Source organism: Eucyclogobius newberryi, unplaced genomic scaffold, assembly GCF_026437365.1.
Source record: "Eucyclogobius newberryi isolate DKJ021-1_F unplaced genomic scaffold, fEucNew1.0.hap1 SCAF_3, whole genome shotgun sequence".
Taxonomy (NCBI): domain Eukaryota; kingdom Metazoa; phylum Chordata; class Actinopteri; order Gobiiformes; family Gobiidae; genus Eucyclogobius; species Eucyclogobius newberryi.
Window position 1 is genome coordinate 19,426,721 of NW_027315945.1, and position 17,251 is coordinate 19,443,971.

General features: G+C 39.7%; 1 protein-coding gene across 16 annotated transcripts in view; it reads right to left on the reverse strand.

Moving 5' to 3' along the window:
* rims2a (regulating synaptic membrane exocytosis 2a) overlaps positions 1-17,251 on the reverse strand; it is a 103,714-nt gene that overhangs the window by 39,993 nt on the left and 46,470 nt on the right. For 5 of the 16 annotated variants that reach the window (XM_072460519.1, XM_072460520.1, XM_072460517.1 and 2 more), the window contains 10 exons: positions 14,529-15,442; positions 9,302-9,369; positions 7,785-7,904; positions 6,677-6,776; positions 6,043-6,166; positions 5,907-5,953; positions 5,708-5,820; positions 3,560-3,690; positions 2,881-3,052; positions 1,779-1,932 (listed from right to left, as the gene is read on the reverse strand). In XM_072460519.1, coding sequence (XP_072316620.1) covers positions 1,779-1,932; positions 2,881-3,052; positions 3,560-3,690; positions 5,708-5,820; positions 5,907-5,953; positions 6,043-6,166; positions 6,677-6,776; positions 7,785-7,904; positions 9,302-9,369; positions 14,529-15,442 — 1,943 coding nt within the window. Of the gene's footprint in view, positions 1-448; positions 476-1,778; positions 1,933-2,880; positions 3,074-3,559; positions 3,691-5,212; positions 5,261-5,707; positions 5,821-5,906; positions 5,954-6,042; positions 6,167-6,676; positions 6,777-7,784; positions 7,905-8,932; positions 9,145-9,301; positions 9,370-14,528; positions 15,443-17,251 lie in introns of all 16 variants that reach the window. The other 11 variants (XM_072460503.1, XM_072460505.1, XM_072460504.1 and 8 more) reach the window with 4 other exon arrangements.

Genomic DNA, 17,251 nt, shown 5'->3' on the forward strand with positions numbered 1-17,251 from the left:
ATTTTGCCACCCAAATGTAACAATTTTAGTCTATTTTAACTGTGTCACAAAACCACAAGTATAGCAGGGTACGACCAGTGGAGGGGAAATGCTATTTTTCACAGTAGCACAAAAGGAAAGGCAAAATGTTTTCTAGAGATGGCTGACGAATGGGATCAGGTTCAAAGTTTGCAGGACCTGCTATAATTGGCAATAGGCCAGGACTGTCACACAGTCAATAGGTTGAGGTACAGATAGGTAAAACACTATCCCAAATCACGATCCCTGAAGGCTGCATGTCTCTGTCAAACCGAGTGGACTTGTAGTCACTATCAGTGGACCCAAATGATATAAAATAGACTGCAAAATTCAACAGAAACGTGCATCTTTCAGGGAAGGTCCTGGGGAACGGGAGCACAGAGGTGTGTCTTTGAAGAGGAAAGGAGAACACTCCATAGAACTCCTTTACCTGAGTTAAGTGAACCAGAGCCTTTGTCTGTGAAAGCACAAGCAATACGTTGATGTGGCACCAGTAGCAAATACAGTATGCATGAGCTAAGCTAAATGTGGCTAGTGTTTAAAGCAATCAGATAGCCATTAGCACCAGCAGCCTATACATCAAGCTTCATTTGTCAGTAATTACAGGTTGCGAGTGGTTGGAGACTATTCCTGCTTGGGTTTAACAAAGATACATGCAGTGAGAAAGGACCATTGACACTTGGGGCAATTAAATTCCCACATTTTCCTGACCTGAGGATATTTTCAGAATAAGGAATCAGCACTTGCACTGAGATGTGATAATGTTTCTTTTGGAAAAGGACATTCTTCTAAGTCTTCAAGCTCAATTGTGTAAAACCTTCCTTTTTGTCATGTCAGATATAGCCGAAATTAACCAAGTAAATAACTCAGCTCTAACTCAAACTAACAGCTAACTGTGTTTACTTGTACACTTAATTACAATACATTTCCTTTGAGTTTATGGTTTCATAATGTCTCAAAATACATTTACAAACATAAAGATTTATCTGAAATGTGGGTTGAAACAGCACAAAGATGGAACCTCATCATCCCAAAGCAGTTGAATGTAATGTGTCAATTTTAATTTATTCTACGCTGATTGGTTCAAGCAGATCCTCAAAGAACCTTATAACACCAAGTTAATCTTTGAAATTGAAACTCTTGTTGTTTATAAAATCCTCAAAAATGAACCAAACATATACAGTGTACTGTACTGGATATGTTAGTGCCATATGAACCATCTCGGACTCTGAGGACCTCAGGGACCGGCCTCCTGCTGGTGCCCAGAGTCAGGACTAAACATGGGGAATCTGCGTTTCAGTTTTATGCAGCTAAAATCTGGAACAGTCTTCGTGAAGATGTGAAACAGGCTTCTACTCTGACAATGTTCAAATCTAAGCTAAAAACAGTTTTGTTTAGCTGCGCATATGACTGAAAGGATTTTTTCTTTGCACTCTTCTCTTTTGTTTGTGATTTTATTAGTTTAAACAATCAGTTGGATTGATAATTTTTTATTTAGTTAATTTTATTGTATTTCTGTTTCTGTAATTTCTTTGTGATTTGAATGCATTTTTCCTGCTGTGTGAAGCACTTTGAATTGCCTTGTGTATGAAATGTGCTCTACAAATAAACTTGCCTTGCCTTGCCTACTGATGTGACCCAGGAACAAAAATATATGAATAACAACATTTTAATGTCAGAAAACCTTTTCATTTTATAGGGACAAAGTAAAAACATATAGAAGACATGTAACAGTGTAGTCGGTGATAGAAATAGCGTACTTTGTAGCCGGCGTGTGGGACTCTCTCCGTGGAGCTGCCTGCGATGTGTGTTGGGTGAGGAGCGTGGGAGCGGCATGGAGGACACGTCGTGGGTCTGCAGTTTGTACCAATGTGGCTCATCGTCTAAAAGTGCAGTTTCCAGCTCTATGAGGATCTGCAAAACCAGCAAAAGGCAACAATGACATCCAATGACAAATTAGCGGGTTACAGTACATGCCCCAATACGCAGAATTAAGAGGTGCTTATATATTAATAATAATGCATTAGACTTTCAGGGCGCTTTTACAGACACTGAAAGCCGCTTTAGAATTTTATGCATTATTCATTCACTCCCCATTTTAGGAGGTGGTCTATTGTATAAACTGTGAGATATTTAAATGAAAAATGTAACTCAACTATATATTCATCGCATTCTATCCAACCGCAGGAAAAACATAACCGTAAAGTGGGCTAAATCCAATAATTTTCTCACATCTGGATAAATCTGGTGTTTTGATGGTGTACAACAACAAGCAAGTTTAATATTTATAGTATAGTGATGACATGGAAGATGCACAATATTTCCAAACTCAAAGAATGAATAAACTGATGTAAATACAGTATGTGGTTGGCGGTTGGAATAATTTTCTATCTTTGGTGAGACACTTTACCAACCTTTTCTAGGTATGAATGATTTGTGGTGGTGAGAGAGGCCAGAAATTAGTTGGCCCAATACAAGCAATATAATGTAATAAAATACAAATTAATAAATGTTCAACTGATCAACTGACAACAAAATGCTTATTTGTTTTGTTCCACTGCTGCATAAATGTGCTGGATGTATTGAAATGTACCGTATTTTCCGGACTATAAGTTGCACCGAAGTATAAGTCGCACCAGCCAAAAAACACATAATATAGAAGAAAAAAAACATATTTAAGTTGCACTGGAGTATGAAATGCGGTTGCAAGTGTGAAAATAACAATAATATCACATGTAAGTCGCTCTGGAGTATAAGGATAGGTATATAAGTACAAATATAAGTACAAGTCGCACCCCGGCCAAAACTATGAAAAAAGTGCTTACTTATAGTCCGGAAAATACGGTATAAAGCTTGTCTTACCTCTCCTAGAAATTCACTCTCCTCCTCCCTCACCCTGGCTTGGTCCCACAACGTGATTTCCAACATGCGTTCCCGAAATTCTCGCCGATGGACCGGAGAATACATGAAGGTTTGGTTCCATTTGGGCTCTAATGATTTCTTTACTGTTTTTGTCCTCCTCTTGCTTTTGTCACTGGAGGAACAATAATTCAAACTGTTTTTATTTACAATCATGACAGAGAAGAGCCACGAATACACCACAGAACAGGACAGCACAGCACTGTAGCATGCAAGGGAAAGAAAGGATAAAACATGCGTATTTTAAGGTTAATTCATGTAAAGAATCTTAAAATACTTTGTTTTAAGTAGGCCAATGGCTGTAAATATATAGAATATAGAACATAGAGGTTTTAGGTGACAACTACATAAAGGGTAATTACTCAAGTACAATAAAGAATTGAGTTGTTGCTTGGGTAACAGTAAAATATACTACTTCATTAACTAGCAATAGCAAGTTTTACTTTTACGATAATAACTACTAATTCCAGCAGCACTTGTTCTAGTAAAGTGGTTATGCTGCAGCTTCTTCAAATAATACAACAAAACAAATGAATTTAAATGTTTTGATAGAAAAACGGTGGTGGTGACAAAGCCTCTTTTCATAACAACATCTAACAGAATTACCAGCTCCTGTTCTTACCTTCTGTCAGGGAGGAAATATATTTTGACGTAGGGGTTTCTGGGCCGGCCATCTTCCCTGGGGGGTAGGTCTTTGGCGCCCAGGATGGTGACGATGAGCTGATGGCCTACTTTGTCGTACCACAGTTTGACCTGTAGGGGCAGAGAAGAGACCATCTAATACATTTATGGCTTTGATCCACAAATATTTCATCTTTTTTCTTTTTTTTTTCATTCTTCAATGTTCTTAACCTTCAGTGTGCATCTTAATGTGAGAAAGTAATCAAATAATTCTAGATAAAAAAATGATGCAGCCAACTCAGTATGAATACATTTCGAGTGTATCATCCCATTACAAGTTCCACAGTGAAAGTGTGGTGTAGAAATTTGACTCTTTTGTAGTTTATAATGTGATATAGTCTGGAGAAAAATCTAAATTATCTTGTGAAAAATGTGATACAACTGAAATATAGTGTATTTATACTCAGGTGACAGCAGTTAGCTTCCATAGCTCTAAATAACAGTTTCAGTTAATTTGACAGTACTAATAAAGATGATGCGTTTCAAATAGTTCACAGTTATGGTTGTTAATGAGCCAGTTATCAATCAGCCATGCTGCCAATCACACGACAGAAGTATGGACTCTGAGGAAGACACTTAGAAGAAATTCATTTTAAAAGAGATGTGTAAAGGAGTAAAACTTCTAAGTCAACATCCATACTTCTTGAAAAAAATGAAATGAAAAAGGTCTAGAGTAAAGCTATGGCCGCACATGCAGAAGAGCATTCAAGACAAAATCCAAAGTATTGATTTAGGCCAGAAGGCAGTGAAGGCTCAGCAGGAAACAAATTGTACCGGTTTATGGCTCTGGGTTTATCCCACATTTGCGCCACACATAGTTATAGATTAAGATGAAGGAGTGACTGAAAAGAAGGATTTAACCTTACGAGGGAGTAGTACGTGAGGCTATCCATACACAATTGTGATAAAGAAAAAAGACACTGCTTGTAATAATAAAAGTTGTGAAAACTGACAATTACCTAAAAATATTAATAGTATTTTACTATATTAAATAGTAAGTTTCACATACAGACACATGGTTAATAGTATTTTGTCCAAGAGAATTACAAATAAAATTGAATATTTAAAAGTTTAAAGATTATAATAATATACAATGTAATAGCAAACAAAGTACTTCAGAGGAAAGGCTTGGTATAGGTAGAATTCAGTTTTTTATGTGTGGTTAAAACTGAATTTAATCATTAGGACCTATAAATGTACTTTTCACTGTGACATGAAACCTGAGGTCCATAACTATCTGTAGTTCTGATTATTTAACAAAGTTGTCTCCTGGGTTCATGTCACATTGAAACAAAGGTTACTCTGTTTTTCAATTGACAGACAAAATCAGACACTTAACTCAACAGAGACTCTTACATTCGTTGCAAAAACATGCAGTATTGACTAATAATGAGGGTTAGATTAGTAAACATTACAATATTTTAAAATCCATAAACAGAAAGAGATATGACAAAATGCACTACACCATGAGGGAAATCTGAAGCAGCAATTTCCCCTGAAATGCATTTTAAAGATATGAGAAAATAAAAGGCCAGTCCACAGTCAATGAGCAAAGACCAAATAGAGAGTGTGCCCTGTAGACAGGGCCCATTACCTGGACCCTAGGGGCAAAAGGCGGTGTTCTTCTACTAAGGCTTTGGCTCTGGATAAGCAAAATGAAACAGCAAAAATGCAATAAAAACAAAAACCCACAAAACAAAAAGAAAACATCACAATGCAATATAAACACAACAACAGGTATACACTTTTAGATGGGACCATAAAACCAGACATTACTTATTTAGACTTTCTGTACGTTATCCATAACTCTTTTCCTGTACATGTATTTATAGCCTAATTTAAAAACAATTAAAAACTTGTCTTCTGTGTAACATTTGAAAAACAAAATGATTATTGTCCTTTTCCAAAGTCTATTGTCCAACCCCTGACAGTGGGAAGAGAATGGACAACACACATATTGATCTGACTGACTACGCAGCTCTTTCTAAGCTCGCACTGATACAGAAGTGATTCCAATGAAAAAGACACGCTGTGATTTTGATCCATAAAAGCATGTTATATTCTTGTGATATAAAATGAAGCGACTTACTGAGAGCTGTCCTGACAAGTACTGGGGGGCATCCCGCAGCATGCTGGGACTCATGGGGGAGGTGACAGAGATAGACGGCCGATCCATCTTCTGAGACTCAAAAGAACTCGAACCTAAACAGATATTTCATGTTAACCTTCTGCAATAGAAACAATATGTCTCAAATTGAATTGTTACATGATCATTTGATACAACATACTTGATTCCAGTTGTGCATGTGTGCTGTCTGGTATCCTTGGAATATCTCTGAAATGAGAGAAAAATGCTTGTAAGCTGAAATGATAAAAAAAGGAGTTGGTAAAAGTGATGGTAGAAGTATGTGTGAATGCTCTCACCCTATAGGCCGTGAGACCACAAGCTCCACCTGTGGCTCAGGTTTAGATTCTAAAATGATATTGTAAACTTCTTTAAATGTGGCTCCTTGTAAAAGCTTTCCATTCCACTCCAACACCTGATCACCTGCACAAATATCAGAGACAAACTGTCAATATGAGACAAGTCTGTGGAACATAATGAGTAATTACACATTAGTTTTCATTTAATATTGTTCTGCACAAAATTACTACATCCAAATGATCAGAACACTATAAGAATTAGAGCTGCAACTAACTGTTATTTTAGTAGTCGACTTGTCAAAAGATGTTTTTATTTTTTATTATTTTTGTCATGTTGATATATTAATGCTGCTGTTTTTGTGTGTGTTTTAGAGTCTCCATAGTCCAGATAAATTATTACGATTATCAAAATATGACTATGGTTATTTTTATCATTGACTAGTCATGATTAATCAATCAATTATTGCAGCCCTAATCAAAATGGATGCCAAATATTTTGAAATGTAAGTGTAAGGTAAACAAATACATGTTTGAACATTTCAGAGTTTGAGATCAAGTCAGAAATAATGAAGATTTCTACTATCATGTGTTGTGTAGTGTAGTATATTCATGGCATCACACAAGTGTCTCATACCTGGTCTTAGGTGTCCAACAGTGTCTGCTAAGCTTCCTTTCCTCACTTTTGTGATGAAAGCACAAAGCCGACCAGATTCTGTCATTTTTCCACCCACCACCTATAACAGTAAACAAAACAAAACATTTTACTTATCTTTTGTACTTGAAAGGAGGGAATAAACGTTAGTAGTAACAAGATTACTGAGGGGCAAGGCAAAACTAAAATGTCTATAGCTGGTTGTGACAGAGTCTGGCCACTGGGCTTATGCTGCACAGTATAGTCCACTCAGCTTACATGGGCATCATACAAATAAAAATCCCTCTTAATGACAGCTGAATGCCAACATACAAAGGAGCTTAGGGAGGTCTGCTAAATGAAATGGCTTTATGTAACTGGCAGGAGCCAGAGCTGTGGACTTGTGTAGGAGCAGAGATGGACAGTGAGGCTGAGGCAGCCTCTGATAGACTGACTGAATGTGCTGCTGCTGCTGCTGCTGCTGCTGCTGCTGCTGCTGCTGCTGCTGCTGCTGAGGCTGCAGAAATGCACTGACGCACTAAGCAGACACAAACATGCCATTTCAGAAGCCTCATTCAATCAGTAATGATTTTTCCCCATCTCGCTTCTGTCTTCTCTCCACTCCTTCCCACCACCCCCTCTGTGTCTCAGCTTTTTCAAGTCTGCAGCAGTGAGACACATTGAGAGACAACATGGACAGGTCCCTCACAATACACATTAATTTAGAATGTGTATATATATATATATATATATATATATATATATATATATATATATATATATATATATATATATATATATATATATATATACCATAGGAGACTTTTCAAACATGTTTGTTTTTCATTTGCTGTCACTTCTAACATGTTTATTTAAAAATCCACCTGGAGGTATTTAAATTATGTTGCTGTTAACCAATGAAATCCAACATCTTTGCCATTCAGGTTCTGCACTCAACCATTCACTTCTCAAGTGATTTAAGTCATTTGTCTTGATATACAATCCCCTTCTATCCGATCTCATTCTTGGTTAAAATAAAACATATTTACATTCTTTAAATAAATAATATAACCATATTTTATTGATATCTCCATGCAGCCACAACCCTTACCTTTAGACCAAGCAGAGCTCCTGAGTCTCGAGGCACACTTCCATCTTTCATGCGCTTATTGAGCCAGATCCGTCCTATTAGACGATCTCCATCTTTGGATGTCTGCCACGTTACCGGGTGCTACAAGGTCAGAGCAATAGTACACCTTTTGTTTAGTAGCTTATCCCCTGGATGGGAATCACTTCAAAGGACAACTGTCCAAAGTGATGGGAATTTGAAATAGTTCACACAAACTCTGTCAGTAAGTGTTTCTCAATAATTGATTTCAATTGATGCAGTAATGTGCAGTTGCATTGGAGTAAAAGAATAGACTAGATTGTGTGTAATTTACAGTTTGTGGGAACCTGCTAGTGTGAGGGGGGAGTGAGCGTCATGCAGCGCCCCATGCAGAGTAAAGCAAGCAGCCCCAGATCTCCTCCTCAGACTAGCACTTACAGTGAAGTCAGAAACTTCACCACACAGACACATCACCATCACACAGGGCAGTGAGAGGAGCAGACAGCAGAGAGGGTTAAAGGTTATCCAAAACCCAAAATGAGGTGCCAGTTAAGGATGGGGTCATGATAGAAGGGCGAGAAGAGACTAAAGCATTAAACAGACAGAAGATGACTTAGAGATATGGCAGTGAAAGGGGAAAAGAAAAACTCATTTTTGGTGAGCAAACAAATCAAATCTTTCCTATTTTGAATGCTTCCAACCGTGAAGGTTTTAGCTAAGAGAGAGAGTGGAGAGTTAGACAGGCAGCAGGTTCCTGATGGGCTGGGTGCTGTGGGACAGGGCAGCAGTGAGAGGGACATCCTACAGAAGTGTTCCTAAGGCACTAAACAGACCGCAGTAGAGCAGAACACAACAAACGGAGGACAACGAGCATGCAACTAGGAGAGACCCACATTCCTGTGTCACAGATAGGTGAAACTATTCTTTTACTACTACTGCAGCAAGCAAGGTGCTCCAGGTTTTAGCCAACACCAAACAAGGTGAAGAAAAACAAAACAGAAAAAGAAACAAAGATTGCCTTGAAAAAAGCCATTTATAAAATACCAAATAAAATCAAAAGTCAATTATCTGACCTGTTAACACTTAGTGACAGAGCAAACAAAGTCTGAATGTGTAAGGAATAATAAAATGCAAGCTAGTATTCTCAGTACCTTCTCACTATGGCTATGCTCCTCGTTTAGCGTAGTGCTACTGCACGTATCAACTCCAGAGTCCTTAACCTGTGGCTCACACCAAGACAAGTCCTCTTCAAATGAGTGTCCCCCAAAGCGCACCATTTTCTTTTGCCTCTCAGATAAGGTGTGTGTCGGCTCGGACATAAATGCCTGCTCAATAGTTTGTCTTTTTCCCCTTTGACTGTCCCCTACAGGTGAGGGATAAAAACAGAAAGAAAACAGAAAAACAACATGCAAAGGTGTAAATAAACCAACTGAACTATGAAATGACATAGACATAGAAGAGAGACAGGACAGGGATGAGGTCAAAGGGCAGGGGTCAAGGCAGGGCACCGCATGTCTCACCAAAGACATTGGGGAGGCCTCGCTGCTATGCCATGACGCATGGTCCCACCAGTGGCCATCCAAATCTCCTGTAAAGTGGGGAGGAATACACAGGAGAGGACAGCGAGAGGGGGCAGTGAGGACACAAAAGCAACAAAAAGAAATCTGACAAAGACCAACACATTTATCGTAGAGTGAATTCAAGCACACACTCACACAGACTTTACACTGACACGGGCTGATCTCATCAAATTAAGGGACTAAATAGTTCTGCAACTTTTTACAGCAGACAATGGCTACGGTAAATCAATACACCGTATCGGCCATAGAGTATGTATTTACTTGAAGTTGTGCTAAAAAATTACAATACTCTTTCTGCTTTAACCTGATACTAGTGTTCACCATTCATCCGCTAAGTGCCCTTCAGATACTTAGTGTAAACATTAGGCAGTGTGATGAAACATTATGGACATCCCTCGACAGGCTGTGCCCTCTGCAGCCTCTAACCAACAGCTGACAGCAGTGATTAGCCTCTGCGCCTCCAGCTCCTGCTCTGCTGCCAGCACACACAAGCAGAGCACGGTGCACTGGGCGAGGTGCTGCTAATGTGACCATCAGTGTCAGTCACCGCCACACCTGCACTTACAGTCAGGAGCAAAGACCCCTGTGAATCACCGTGTGTCTAACGCTCTGACCTGCACTCACTACAAATATTGAAGTTACTAAGTTCTCAGTGAAAAGGACACATTTGAGAAGGGGACATGAGATGCTTTCGAAGATATTTGAACGACTTTACAATAAGTAAGGCAGCATGATACCGTTTGCGTTATTTGAATATACTTTTTGACGCGATCATTTTTATTATGTTAAAACAAATAAGTTCATGTATTAGGCAAACTGTCAAAATAAAACTTAACAGGAACAAGAATTAGACTAAATCAAGGCAAATCAATAATCATCATCATCAATAAAGTCAGATTTATTTGAATATTTTCATTTTAAAACCAGCACATTTTTGTCAGAAGGAGGACCTTGGTTATTGTGATATATTTAGTTTTGTTGTGATATTGATTATTCCATCAGCCAATAATGTGATACATTTGTGATTTAGAAACATGACTTGTGAGCCCTACAAGAAGCTAAAAGAAGTGATTTAGAAACATGACTACGGACATAAGTACAATCATATTTTTGTCAAACGAAAATAAATACCTTATAAAAACAGAATTTATAGATACAGATTTGATAAGTTTTCATTGTATTAGACCATCATAAAGTAAGTTTAACTGTGGTTTACATTACAATTTCAACTAATATTGAACTGAGCTGATGTTTTGTATGTAATAGATAAAGCAATTCACAATATGCTAAATTTATTTAAAAGTTAAATACATTTTCATTATTGAGTATAGTGTGAAATACTGATAAAAATTAAAAATGGCATGTAATCTAAATCCAAATTTTCAAATATGGGTACAAGGTGATACTTAATTTTACAGACATTTTCCATGTGTTCGAGAATTGAACCTCAACCAATACATTAAATACATGTTTCCATTTCCATTGGATCGACATATTATCACCTGACTATTGTTATTATGGACACTCCCAAAACACTATTGAGATATTCATTTTTGTCAATAGCGACCACCACTAGATCCAATTCATAACTGCCAGACTGGACAACATATCCAAGCAGTCCGTCCAGTGCTCTCATTATGTCCATTACGATGCCAGCACTGCACGGCTCGGCATTCGGCTCCTTGCGGTTTTTGGAGAGCAAGAAACTCATACAGCCATAAATTGTGAGCTTCAGCAGTGTGAGACCCGTCCTGCTGTTCTCCGCGTCTCCCAGGCCCCAGTCACAAAAAGCTGACTCAGGTGGAAGACAGGAGCAGGCCGCGGCCGAGTTCACCTCCGCCAGCCTCTCCATCACTCTGACAGCTCAATAAAAACCTGTGTAAACTATTAATTGGATCATTAATTATTGAAGCTGTTTTTACTACAATTCAAGTGGCAAAAGCAGAAAAGAGGCTGTGTATGTTCAAACACAATCACTGGGCTATGAAGCAGACACAGTCTGGATACAGGGCTTTGTTTAAGGATATGAGGATGTGAAAATAATAGTAAATATAGCCGCAAGCGGCAATGATCGGCCCTCGCCACGCCGCCGCCGCCACACCGCCGCCACGCTGCAAGAGGAGGGGGCGCTAACGCGCCCCAATTGTCCTTTTATTACGCCTACTGCTGAATCTGTGACGCTGTCACATCTTCTCCCCTTTGTTTTACCATCAAAAAGCTATTTTATTTTGAATTCTTGGCAAAATGTGCGGCTTTGCCGCACAGACACCGTGACTCTTTGAATAAAAATGTGAATAACTTTTGATGGTCCACCCCTGAAGATGAGTCTCACCAAATTTCAGGTTAATAGGGCTAACGCCCTGGGAGGAGTTTGTGAAAGTCTAAAGTGTAAACATGTTCTGGCGATTTCCCCATTGGAATAACATGGGAGGTTTTGGTCATCGCTACAGCAAAGCCATAACAATTATGACATGGGTCTCATTGACTTTTTTGATGGGGATGCCAAAATTGAGTTGTGTGTCAAATTTCATAAAATTTCGCAAAACTAAACATTTAACCTCCATATAAAATCTGTAGGGGGCGCTGTGGTGCCAAATTAATTTATTTCACTTCAAGTACGTTTAGTGCAAAGAGTTTAACAACTGATTCTAATTTGACGCAATTCGGACTTTATCTGCGCAAACGGCAGAAATGTTAAATTTGGGAGATTTCTGAAATTCTAGCTAAAGTTTGCGGCTTTGCCGCACAGAGACCGTGAGAGGTATCAATGTAATTTGGATAACTTTTGATGTCCCACTCCTCAGTAGCATTTTCACCAAATTTCAGCTTTTTAGGGCCAACGCCCTGGGAGGAGTTCGTAAAAGTACGACGTTTGGAAAAACTCCCGAGTCCTGCTTAGCCATTTTTGAACCAATATGGCCGACATTTGGTTGGGTGGACGGCGTTGCTGTAATAATATTTTTTACTTCTCTTGTCACCATCTACCTCTGCGCCAAATTTCATGATTCTACGATCAGATTTTTTTGGGGTCATTTCCTATCTCTCAATGTATTTTTGGTACATTTGGGGGTGCTGACGCGCCAATTTTTTTTTTATTTTAGAAAAGGGAAATAGCCAGAATGTAGAGCAGCACGATTTTTAGAGGTGTGCAAATTTCTGTGACTTTTCGTCAATGTTCACTGGGTGAAAAATAGGGGGGTTGGTCCCGAGAAGAAAGAAAGAAAGAAAGAAGAAGAAGAAAGAAGAATATTCCGATGCGAAAACAATGTTTCCCATTTTTCAAATATCATAAACTATACATTTTCGGAAAGCGCTCGCGCTTTCCCTACCTCATGGTGTGGGTCCCTGGTCACTGACGGGTACTTTCGTTAATTTTGAGTGGGCTCCGCCCACTTTGTGTTTTTGGCCCTCTATACAGTAATAATGTTAAATTTTTGCATTACATGCTTATATGCTCGGAACATGCAAGATATGGGGAACGTAATGTAAAGTGCTCGTTTAGTGCGCACTTTTGCACGGGCTTCGCCCGTTTACAACGGTAATGTTCCATTTTCCTACTACTAATTAGTATGCACGGGGCGTGCGTGAGTGAAGGAGTGCGTTAGTGAGTGTTTGGAAGTGGGCGAGCGCTTCGCGCTCGATTTCGTGTGCACTATGTGCGCACTTTCGCACCTTACGAGATTAATAGGCCTCTCGCCAGCTTGTGGCGCTCGGGCCTAATAATAGCCCTGTCTGGTTCTTTTCAAGTCATTCATTTAGTACGTTATTCATTCATTCACAGTTAAGCTATTGTTGTTAGTAGTAGTAGGCTTCACAACAATTGCTTACATTTTGGGCTGAAGAAACAACTTTTTGACAAGCAAACTGTTTCTAGGGTTGCGACACTAGTAACTTCAATATCCACAACACACAAAATGTGTAATAAGGCTTATAGTAAGTTCAGTGATTTGTATGGACATTTACTTTGAATTTGAGTTTTAATAATACAGTATTCATACATTCAATGCAACCCATCTGAAATAAGCAGAAATGCGCCTACACATTTGTGGAAGTTCAGATATCGTAATAACAAAATGTGTATACACTATAAAACTAAAGTGCAGAAAAAGCACTGTATACCCTTGTTTGTGAACTTTTTCATTTGTTATCCACCCTCATTGCTACTTTAAAAAAAAAGTAGTCTGTAGGCAATTTATTCAATATTCTAATCCTGCATATCTTCAGCAATTTATTTTTCAACAATATCCATTTTGTTCAATAAATCTCCCACCATATGGTTTGAGTAATACTATACCAAACAAACAACACATGTCTACTTGCCAGCACATGTACCAAGATCAATTATATTCTAGATATATATCAAGGAATTAGCCCATCTCACATCTTTACAAGTGGATGCAGGTAGACTTTCATATCCTGATCATAAACAAGTGGCTGCAAAAGGAAAGCCAGTCAATAGTTCATTTGGGCTCCCTCTTTTCCTGCACAAGCTACAATACAAAAACAAAACCTTAGGCATTACCTATTTCTATTGTGTTGCTACCTAGAAACCTAGAAACTCCCACATCAATAATGCAGGGCTAGGCCTGTGCTGCTCTTTTTTAGAGGAGAACAATTACATAACAGGGCAGGCCAACCCAGTGCTTCAGATGATTACATGTTTTAAGTTTAGTACAAGCTCTTTGGTCTATTATCACAGGGGGAAACAATGTCACACTTTGTTCTTAATGTCTTTTATTTCCTTTTAATTATTTATTTTAAGACGCATCTCTCTGTTGTTTGGGGCTTTGAACTTCTGTAGACCCTGTAATTTTCCATTACAACTCCTACTCAAAAAACTTGACTTTATGACTACATGTAAAATGTTTTATTTTATAGTGTAAGCTTTATATTTACGAGATGTAAGTATATAACAACGCAAATGTTTCATTGTCTAAGTAGTGAGCAAATCTATGTCAAAGCATCCACACACATGAAAAAACAGAAACACTGAAGCAGACATCTTTAAAAAACCATGCAACATCAAACTGGATTCATGGAAACAAAACATTATATATTATTGACATGTTAGAAAAATGAAATACTCAAACACATCTCTACCATTTAAATCTGAAACTTGGAAGACACATTGAGAATACAGAAAGAGAACAGTGAGATGTTCTCGTACCTTTCTCGCTGACGGACTCACTCTCAATCTCCACGTCCTCACAGCTGGTGTACTCGGGGGTGGTGGCCAGCTCCTCCTCAGAGCTGCTCAGAGACACCTGTCGCATCTTACCACCTTTTTTTGTTTTGTGGGGCTTTGGAGGCGGCGGCCGTATCGACTCGGACTGGTCTGAGCTCAGAGAATCGTTCCTTAACATACTCTCCATCTTCTCCCTCTTGGTTTTTCGGACAGCAGAACTGGGATCAAGGTGGTGCCTCCTCATAGGGTCACTCAGGTCCCCTCTCCGCAGGTCCCCAGACCGGTCTCCCAGCACAGGGCTGCGATGAGGGGTGGGTGGACTATGACCCCCAAGTCCAGGACCCATGGGTCCTGGGGAAGAGCGATCCACTGAGTAAGATCGCTGTCCCATCATGGGCGGCCGGCGCTCTGTGAGGTGCTGACGGGACAGCCGAATGGGTCCAGGTTCATCCTGTTCTGTGTAAGCCAGTGAAGCATCACTGTGGCGACGCTCGTGCCTCATCCGCCCCACCTCTGCATGCATCCTCATCTGTTCCTCATATGGCTGAGGTTTGACGGGATAACGGGCCAAGTTGGGATCACTGCGGTAGCGTGTCTGGTACTCCTCCTGCCGCTGCCTCTGCAGCTCATACTCACTGGGAGGCCCATCTAGGTCCTGGTCCAGAGGGTACTCCTGTGAGTGCCAGCGGACTGGCCCCCTTCGGTCCCGGTAGCCCATCCGAGCAGCATCCACATCTGGGTACAAGTGCGAGCCCCGCCCGCGCCGAGGGACCCCATCCCCATAGTCGGACGGTGATCTGGGCATGCCGCCGTCCGCCGGGGCATACTGCGAGTGGTCCCCCTCCCTTTGGTCGTATTTTTGTTTTGGATCCCTGGATGCAGATGGGCTTCGTTTTCTGTAATGAACAAAAAAAGAGGTACTGGTCAATTACTATATTATTATATTGTTACACAGTATACCCACAAGTGCACATGAATATTGTGGTGAAGTGGTTTAAAAACAATCAAGCCAAGTACATGGAAATTGTGAGAAAACAGATGTTCTTTTGTAAAGAACAAAATAGTTGTCAACCTCTTTCATGCTACATATTATTTTCAAATATTAATAATAAAAGGCTCTGTGAAGCATTTCCTTAATTTTGCGGGTGGTAACTTTCTGCAGGAATATAAAGGGCTCATAAATCACAGCTGTCAGCACTGCTCTGTATCCAGGGTAAAGATCCCTCACTTCTAATTGGCTGATTCCCCCCATTTTCTCCTGCCTACTCACGCTCTAGTGTTAAAGGAGGATGTGTGAAGCACCGTAATGCACAAATGAGTCACCAGGCTTATGTCAGTGTACCTGATAATTATTCAAGGATGTCAAATAACCCAGCCAGATCACAATGCATTACCAAGATCATGTTAAATTCCTATTTCTACCTGTTTGTTTTTTGTATTTGGTTTGTACAGTGCAGTCGATGAACATACATGGTCCACATGCTGTAAACACGCTGGATTGTAGCCATAGAATAATATCTACCTGTAGTACCGCATTCACTCTCAAGAACACACGCTCATTCATACACCCGCATTCTTTGACACTGGAGATAAGACGGGTGAAGTTTCTCTCCCAAGGACACAACAAAAGTGAGCACTCCCACCCCACTGTGGAACCTGGCATTCCAGCGGCCTCCCACCCATGTACTTGGCTTGGCTTGCTGTGTGAATTCATACAAAAGAGCATATTAGTCCAGATGTCGATGTATGTTATTTGTACAAAATGCCTTCTTTCTTTTCATCCGCAGGGCTACAAACTAATGTCTCCTTTGGGAATTTGTGTGAAACCTAATACTGGGAGCACACACTTGCGCAGAAAACTATCACCAAGAAATATCGAGAAGCCCTCTATCGACAAGATACAGCGCATTTTGACACATGTATCACGTTTCCCTGCTTCGCTTTAGCCTTGCATGTTTTTCCTGTCTAAACAGAGAAATATCTGCAGCAAGCAAAGCAAGCCATCAACATCTGCATCCTGTTTAGATTATTGTGCTAAAACAGTCCTAGTGTACAACAGAGTGATGGTGCAGCACAAAAATTTGCACTGTGCATTTCCCCCAACCGCCTCAATTGCTAATATTACAGTAACATCCTCTGAAGATGCTTCTCTCCACTGTTCTGTCATGACACACTCGGCTGACCCGGGATATGCATCAAGAGGTCCCAATGTTGAAAGTGGAAAAAGAAGTATTGAAAAAGAAGAACATATAGTGCCTGCGTGACATCACGCAGACACTCAATTAATCATTAAATAATAACTATGATAAAAAAGAACCACATTGTAGAACAAAATGATGTTGCTTAGATGTACTAGATGAAGATGACTCTGAGCTCTGCTGCAATGAACAAACCAGACCTATGCATTTTTGGGGTAAGAGAAACTGGAGAACGTCATCTTGCCTGGGAGTCCAACCCAAAGGTGACAATTTTAACTACAGCACCATTTTCAGTCACAACTGCAATCAATATTAATCCCATTATTACTACTGTTATGCATGTTGCGCCTTAAATATTAGTAATTGGACTCAAAAAGTACCGTTTCTAGTAAATGATGTTGTTATTTTCACCACTAGTACCGGTAAGTACATTGTGCACACATAGATAGTGCTTTTCATAGAGGAGAAAACGATCCTATGATAAAATACCTGGCAAGAGACGAGCCC